The following is an 8,802-nucleotide window of genomic DNA, read 5'->3' as shown; positions in this document are numbered from 1 at the left end:
ACACACAGAAAAACAAGTAGATAGAATAGAAAAAATAGAAAGCTAATGTTTGTTAGTTTTTTGTTGTTTTTTTTAAAATAAAAAATAAAACAAAAAAGATGATAAATATAGATAAAGTAGAATTAAAATAGAATAGAAAGTGCTAGAGTTAGAGGGTCAAATAAATGTGGAACAGATGTGTTTTTAGTCGTTTCTTGAAGATGGCTAAGGACTCAGCTGCTCGGATTGATTTGGGCAGGTCATTCCACCAGGAGGGAACAGTTAATGAAAAAGTCTGTGAAAGTGATTTTGTGCCTCTTTGAGATGGCACAATAATACGCCGTTCACTTGCAGAACGCAAGCTTCTAGAGGGCACATAACTCTGAAGTAATGAATTTAGGTAAATGGGTGCAGAGCCAGTGGTGGTTTTGTAGGCAAACATTAATGCCTTGAATTTAATGCGAGCAGCTACTGGTAGCCAGTGCAAATTGATGAACAGAGGTGTGACATGCGTTCTTTTCGGTTCATTAAAGATTAATCTTGCAGCGGCATTTTGGATTAATTGTAGAGGTTTGATAGAAGTGGCTGGAAGACCTGCCAAGAGAGCATTGCAATAGTCCAGCCTGGATAGAACAAGAGCTTGAGCAAGGAGTTGTGTTGCATGTTCTGAAAGAAAGGGCCTGATCTGTTATTGAACAACAATAACTGTTTTGTTTTTTTTCTTTTTCTTTCTTTAAATTTGTTTTTGACAAGCATCTTGTGAGGGAATAATTTGTGAATTATTATTATTTATTTATTTTTTGTTAGAAATTTTGGAGTAGTGAATTTGTTTTAATTTCAATTTCAAGCTTTTATTGTCATTGCATCGGAATGCAATGAAATTTCAGAGACTACACACAGAGGTGCTACAATATGACAGAGGTGCTACAATATGATAACCACATACACATAGACCACAATAACGTAAGCAAAATCCATGTAAAAAACGTGAATGATGCAGGTAAGACAATAAAGTGCAGTTCTAAGTACTGAAATTATTGCACAGTCCACAAGAATTAACATAAATAAATAGTGCAGAGCTTTTTTGTCAGCTCCTGAACAGCACCCATACCACACCGTAAGACAGTACAAATCTCTATGGCAGAGCAGTAGAATGCCACCAGTAGTTTTTGACACCGATAGTTTTTCTTTAGGACTCGCAGGAAGTGCAGACGCTGCTGTGCCTTTTTAACAGCCGCTGTTGTATTTGTGGACCAGGAGAGACTGTCAGATAAATAGATTCCCAGAAATTTAAAACTGCGAACTCTTTCCACATAGTCTCCATTTATAATGATGGGAAGGAGGTCAGCTTTGCACTTCCTGAAGTCCACGATGAGTTCTTCAGTTTCCTTGTGTTTAGCACCAGGTTGTTTTCAGAGCACCACAACGTCAATTTCCTGCCCTCGTCACGTTTTTCTTTAGGACTCGCAGGAAGTGCAGATGCTGCTGTGCCTTTTTAACAGCCGCTGTTGTATTTGTGGACCAGGAGAGACTGTCAGATAAATAGATTCCCAGAAATTTAAAACTGCGAACTCTTTCCACATAGTCTCCATTTATAATGATGGGAAGGAGGTCAGCTTTGCACTTCCTGAAGTCCACGATGAGTTCTTCAGTTTCCTTGTGTTTAGCACCAGGTTGTTTTCAGAGCACCACAACGTCAATTTCCTGCCCTCGTCACGATAGGCAGATTCATCACTTCCAGAAATGAGTCCAATCACTGTGGTGTCATCAGCTAATTTTATAATGTGATTGGAGGAGTGTGTGGAGGTGCAGTCATATGTATAAAGGCAATAGAGTAGTGGGCTCAGCACACATCCCTGTTGAACTGGTGCTGAGAGTGAGAGTGGAGGAATGGTGAAGACTGAGCTTAACACACTGAGGGCGGTTAGCGAGAAAGTCCATAATCCAGGAACAAAGGTGAGCAGAAAAGCCCAGGTGAAGGAGTTTCCTGATAAGAATGTCCGGTATGATGCTATTGAACGCAGAACTGTAATCGATGAAGATATCGATGATGTAATCTATTATAGGGACAGATTAAAAATGTCTGTAAAGACAGCAGCAAGTTCGTAGGCACAGGCCTTGAGTACCTTTCCAAGCACTCCATCAGGGCCTGCAGCCTCTCTTGGATTTACTGACCTGAACACCTGTCTCACCTCATATTCCTGTACAGTCAGTGTCTGGGTGCCTGAAACAGGAGGAGATGTATGTTGGAGTGGAGACTTCATTTCAAAACGCGCAAAGAAACAGTTTAGCTCCTCTGCCATTGATGCACTGGTGTTACAGCCAGTGGTGGTGCTGCCCTTGAAGTTCGTAATGTGCTGCACTCCCTGCCACACCCGCCTTGTGTTGTTGCCAGTAAAATGTTCCTCTATCTTCCTCTTGTAGGCTAGCTTAGCATTTTGGTGCCTCTTTTAAGGTTAGCTCTGTAAACACTGTAAAGAGCCCTGTCACCTGATTTGAAGGCCATATCACGGGCTCTGAGGAGAGTATAGACTTCTGACGTCATCCAGGGTTTCTGGTTTGGAAAAACCCGGATGCACTTCTCCTCAGTGACAATGTCAGTACAGCTGGCAATGTAGAACATAACAGTTTGTGTATATTCTGCCACATCCTGGTGTTTAAATAAGTCTCATTCAGTCCTAGCAAAACAGTCTTGTAGTTGGAATAGTGCTCCCTCAGGCCAGGTTTGGATGGTTTTAGTAGTTGGATTCATCTGTTTGCTGAGAGGAGTATAGGCTGGGACAAGGAACAGTGAGACATGGATAGACCCAGATGCGGGAGAGGCACAGCTCTATAGCCATGCTTGACACACGATCAAGTGTGTTACTTCCTCTGGTGGCACATTTTACATGTTGTGAAAATTTTGGAAGGACAGTCTTTAAACAAGCCTGGTTGAAGTCACCAGGAATGAGCATACGCACAAAGACATACATGAAACACAAGCGCCATACTGGTGAGCCAAAAGCCGCTGCACTCATGTGCACCGCCATCTTGCTAATCTTGCTTTAAAGTTTCTCTGTACTACTTTACAGAAAGAAATTAATAAAGACATTTGTCTTTATATCGAAGATGTTTACAGTTGTGTAAAGTCAAACAGAGGCACAGCAACCAATTTTTCAGGGATAAGCAACACACAAACGTTGATACAATAGTGAAAACATCATAATAGGTTTTCTCCAGATCTTGATTTAGCAGTTCTTAACTCCTTTTCTAATTTGTGATAATCAAACAGTCCAAATAATTTATATAATTTAAATCTGTGTGGTGCCATCAAAGTTTAGAAGGTATTTATGAAGGAGTTTTGTTTGATGCACAGTAGCATGTAAATTAGATCAATGAGCAGAACAATATTTTGCTTTGTCGTGAGAGTTGTCTATGAAATGTCTTTCCTTAGTTTTGGACAGACAGAATCTCTGATAACAGTCGATACACAGTACAGAGTAACTAATCAGGTTGAATTTGTACAATTACCATATCAGTTGTCAAGATTTCTGGTTTGAAGAAATATGCTCCTGCTCCTGCTGCTGCTGCTCCTGCTGCTTCTGCTCCTATTACTGCTGCTGCTCCTATCACTGCTGCTGCTCCTGCTGTTACTGCTACTGCTTCTGCTACTCCTGCTGCTCCTGCTACTGCTGCTACTATTACTGCTGCTGCTCATGCTACTGCTACTGCTGCTCCTATTACTGCTGCTGCTCCTGCTACTTCTGCTCCTGTTGCTCCTGCTCCTGCTGCTACTGCTGCTGCTGCTCCTGCTGCTCCTATTACTGCTGCTGCTCCTGCTGCCCCTGCTACTTCTGCTCCTGTTGCTCCTGCTCCTGCTGCTACTGCTGCTGCTGCTCCTGCTGCTCCTATTACTGCTGCTGCTCCTGCTACTGCTACTGCTGCTCCTATTACTGCTGCTGCTCCTGCTGCTCCTGCTACTTCTGCTCCTGCTGCTCCTGCTCCTGCTGCTACTGCTGCTGCTGCTCCTGCTGCTCCTGCTACTTCTGCTCCTGTTGCTCCTGCTCCTGCTGCTACTGCTGCTGCTGCTCCTGCTGCTCCTATTACTGCTGCTGCTCCTGCTGCTCCTGCCACTTCTGCTCCTGCTGCTCCTGCCACTTCTGCTCCTGTTGCTCCTGCTGCTCCTGCTACTGCTGCTCCAACTAGTGCTCCTTTTAGTGTGTCTCTGTTCCAAAAGCCACCCTGTAACACTTTACAACAAGGTTCCATTTATTAATATCAGTTAAACTAAATTAGTTAACATGACAATGAAAAATGTCTAAAACATTTAATAATTGTAGTTATGAATTTAGATGTTTCCACAGATTGTTAAAATGAGTGTACTGAGATAATACAGTACAGAATGAAATGATAAAATACTCACATACTACTCTTATTGTTATCTCCGCTGTTCTGTCCGTACTGGTGACCTGACACAGATAAACTCCTACATCTGACCGTCTGAAGTCTCGCAGTTGTAAGGACACATTTCCTCCGTCCAGCTCCTCAGTGAACAAACTCACTCTGCCCTTGTAGCCCCTCCCTCAAACATCTGTCTGTTCTTATAGAGACACACACAGTCTGTCTCTTTAAACCACTTGATCTCCATGTCAACAGCACTGATTTCAGGTGACAGGTGGCATGGCACAATGATGTCAGAGCCCCATTCAACTATAGTTTTGTCAGTTGAAAGTTTAAAATCATCTGTCAGGGAAAAGAGGGACAAGTATACAGTCATAATATTTCAAACCTGCCATGTTTAAAATGCTTCATGTTTGGATATGTTTGATATGAGATACTGACACTGCACAGTATACACTTTATATAACTATTTAAAAAAATAGTAGGCCAATGTGAAACAGCATTCAACCATAGACATTTAAAACTGGTATACTTTGAGTTCCTCATGTTGCATTTTTAATTTAGTGAGTGGCATCTAGCTGTTATACTGGAAATAAAAATGTTTGATACAGTAGATTTACAATAAGTGTTTTTTTTTTTAAATGTAGCTCATGCAAACAAAAGACATTTGTCAATTTCTCTCCTAAACTAGTTAAAGTACCACTGTTGTACATTGTTTGTAAATAAAAAAAAAAACTAATATACCACAGAATTATTTTAGAACTTACTTTTGTTTGCTTTTGCCATTTTCCTCTCCTAAAAGGGCAGAAAAACATTAATTGAGAATCTGACTCCACAGAATCACTCACATCACTGCCAACACACTGACCTTATTTCCACAGCAAGATTCTGTTGTCAGACACACAGAGAAACAGTCTATATAGATGAGTTTAGCAGTAGAACAGTGGTATGCAAAGCTTATTTCAAAACATCCTTGAATAAAGCCTCTGTTTTTCTGATATTTAATGAATTCTGATCACAAAATCCAGTAAAGCATATATGAACTAATCACATGAACATATGCAGCAGGTGTGTATAGGAACCAACAGGGACAGTGTATAAACAATTATACATAGGCCTATAATTCTCTATGTAATGTAAACATCTGAGCATCCATCTGTATTTGCATGTTGAAAGACTAAAGGGAATGTTAACTACATTCTTTTTTATAAATAAGTTTATTTATATTAATAATTTTAAATGTAGTTTATGAATAGTTTTATTTTACTGATATGACCTGATTCATGTTATTATGTCGGTATTAAAGAATAAAAATGTCCAAATATTATACAAAAGAATAGGCTATAATTTTCAAAAAATAACACATGATTATAATCTCCACCCTAACTTCCGGTCTGATACTAGTACAGGCAAAGAACTTGGTACAGGCCTGGCGATACTGTCCTGAAAAACTGTGCTGTTTTCACGGTTTAAACAGGTTCGGCTTGGTGCAGTTGTGTTAGAACACAAACATTCACGGTTTAATCTAGTTCGAAGCTTACTCCTTAGTGTTGCGTGAAAATCTGAGTTTGAAAGGTCGATAAGAATTTGTTTCATACTGGTTCTTCATTAAATTCAGTATCGTATAGTCTAACGCAGTGTTTCTCAACCCTGGTCCTGAGCGCCCCCCAACACTGCACATTTTGTATGTCTCCCTTTTCTGACACACCCATTTCAGGTCCTGGAGTTTCTTTTAATGAGCTAATGAGTTGAATCAGGTGTGTTTGATTAGGGAGACACACAAAATGTGCAGTGCTGGGGGGCACCCAGGACCAGGGTTGAGAAACACTGGTCTAACGACACAGCTCATATCTAAAGTAAACATAAATAACACATAACACTGTTTTGAGAACCAGTTTTACCTACTTGGAAATCCTTTTTCATTTCCATACATGTTTTCATATGAAGAGAGATAAAGACTGAAATGTTTTCATGTTTTCACCCATATCTCACTATGAAGAGAGACTGAAATTCAAAGTGTTTAGTGTCATTGCAAACAATTTGATTTTGGGATATCAAAAAAGTGTTTTTTAATATTCCTTCCTTTGTCCTGTGTATAGAGAAGTGGAAAAAAGGTACAGTAAGATAAACTCCAATCATAAATGTGTTGGCTTGTTTTTTTTCAATGTATTTAAGCCAGCGGTTTGTGTGAGACTGCAATCATTCTTCTCTCTCACTGAATGTGTTTTGTTCCTGTTTTAGAGAAGAAGCATGGCAGCGAGAAGTGGCAGTAAGTTCTCTTCAAATACTATTTTCATTATTTGGTTTAGCTGTTAATTGGTTAAAAAACTTTAAATATTTTATGTTGTTGATGTATTGCATACAGTTACAGTAGGTTGTTCCTGCAGTTCAGTATATTTTGGTGTCTGAATATTCGTATATTTCTGTATTTTATATTACTAGGCTTTTTAGCTTTTAATGTGTAAGCTCCTTATGTGTTGTCTGACTACATGAATTTGACATTTTGAAATGCTTGCTACTTTAGCAGTAACATTGTTATACTTTCGAGATGGCCACTGTATACCTTTATAAATGGAGGAACCAGAGTTCAACAACAAAACTCAACAAATAATTAAAAGTACTTAAAAGACTGAATTGTAGACGGAATAAGCCTTTTAAACAAAATCACAGTACAGGTGGTATTTGAATCTCTCCGTGTCTCTTTTCCCCTCACAGATGACTTTCAGCTTGTTATTCCTGAAAGAGGTGAAAGAGTTAAGATTAATTCGGGATCTACTCTCACTGTGTCATGTCACTTGTCTCCTGCACTCAGTGCTGTTGACATGGAGATTACTTGGTTTGGCGAGATGTCTTGTATTTGCGCCTATAAGAACAGAGAGGTGACACAGGGTGTTGACTATGAGGGCAGAGCGACTCTGTTCATTAATGACCTGAAGAAAGGGAATGTGTCCTTAAGAGTGGCAGATTTCAGAGAGTCAGATCTGGGAGTTTACATGTGCCGGGTCACCAGTAGAAATGAAACACAACAGATAACAGTAAATGTAGCAGAAGAAGGTAAGCACTTCATAACTGCACTCAGGATGGGCCGGTTGCACCAGCATGATGTACACTCACTTGTAAGACTAGGTTGAATGTAAACATGCCTTAAGTCCAATTAACACTTTTCTTTGTTGACATATGCAGTTTCTGCTATTTTCGAAGACCAGCACTTCTTTACAGTGGTAAGATAGCACCTATCATTCTTTTTGAGAATAACATACAACATATTGCAAAGTATAATACAATATACAAGTCAATATAGAGGCATGTACATACAAAATGTAGTTAAATAATAAAGAATGAAAAGCTAGATTCATAGAATATGAAACTAGTACCACTGGTCTTGAAACAGGAAATAAGGCTCAATCAAATTACAAGTACAAAACCTGCCAAAGGAGGCATACACCTGTGTACATTAATCATTAATTAAGACCTAGGTGAAGACAATACAGTACAGTTGCAAGTAGCCACAACAGGATACCAGCAACATTAATTCAACATAAGAAAAATTTGCAAATGTAAAACAAGGCTTTTTGGGAACTGTGGGTATGAAAAGCTTACTGAGATGAAGTGGTTGAAGACACAGAGGAACTAAGACTAAACTGGCAAAACTGATCCTAATCAAAATTGTTTATGTATGTACTGTTGGATTGTGGTGTTCGTGTTTCAGAAGTCATAAATGAAAAATATTACCGTACTTATTTAATGACACAAAAATAAGGCATACATATAAAATAACCTAGATATTTGGAAAACTATCAAAAAGTGTCAATTTACCCCATAAACCTCGACCATTGTTGTGGAAATAGCATTTTCTTTATAAAATTGGGCTTGCTACAGGAACATTGTATGGTGGCCGAGAAGTGCAAAACAAATCACAATTCTGAAAACAAAATAACAAATTACAAACGCAAATGCAAGTCTAAAAATCAAAATAACAATTCAGAAAGCACAACAACAATTCAGAGAACATTATAACAAGTCAGAAAACACAACGACATATCAGACAAACCGGAAGAGGTAGGTATAGTTTGAGACAGCGCCATTGGTTTGGGATTACTCACCACTGACTGGACGAGACATCTGTCAATCAACGTATACAGGGAAGAACGTTGAAGTCGTGGTAGAAAGTTCGGAGATGGTATTAAAGTAGCTCAGTTTAAATGTATTGTATGAATTGCCCTTACTATGGAATAAAAAATACGGAGTGTATATTTACATTTAGTTAAAAGTGGCTGCAAAACATCAGCTCCAGTGGCGCAGATGGATAAGCGCATGTCGTTAAATTTTTGACGTGATCGACCAGGGTTCGATCCCGCCTTTTGCCGAACTTTTTTTTTTCTCCCTTTTCAAATCTCGTATCACATTGTAAAGGCATTTATTTTCAATCAAAATTAAGGAAAC

General features: G+C 39.1%; 1 protein-coding gene and 1 pseudogene across 1 annotated transcript in view; one reads left to right on the top strand and one right to left on the bottom strand.

The window, feature by feature from the left end:
- Nucleotides 1–2,647: 2,647 nt before the first annotated feature.
- On the bottom strand, nt 2,648–5,266 carry LOC107672868 (butyrophilin-like protein 2; annotated as a pseudogene).
- Nucleotides 5,267–6,485: 1,219 nt separating this feature from the next.
- Nucleotides 6,486–8,802, top strand: part of LOC107672815 (butyrophilin-like protein 2) — an 11,287-nt gene continuing 8,970 nt past the window's right edge. Inside the window, exons 1-3 of the mRNA XM_016466184.1 lie at nt 6,486–6,628; nt 7,075–7,413; nt 7,543–7,580. Of these exons, the coding sequence (XP_016321670.1) occupies nt 6,610–6,628; nt 7,075–7,413; nt 7,543–7,580 (396 nt within the window). The 5' untranslated portion in view covers nt 6,486–6,609. The remainder of the gene's footprint in view (nt 6,629–7,074; nt 7,414–7,542; nt 7,581–8,802) is intronic.

The sequence above is a fragment of the Sinocyclocheilus anshuiensis genome, unplaced genomic scaffold, assembly GCF_001515605.1.
Source record: "Sinocyclocheilus anshuiensis isolate Anshui unplaced genomic scaffold, SAMN03320099.WGS_v1.1 scaffold681, whole genome shotgun sequence".
In the NCBI taxonomy this organism is placed as follows: domain Eukaryota; kingdom Metazoa; phylum Chordata; class Actinopteri; order Cypriniformes; family Cyprinidae; genus Sinocyclocheilus; species Sinocyclocheilus anshuiensis.
Note: the sequence above shows the minus strand (reverse complement) of the source record. Positions and strands in the feature narration are given on the sequence as shown.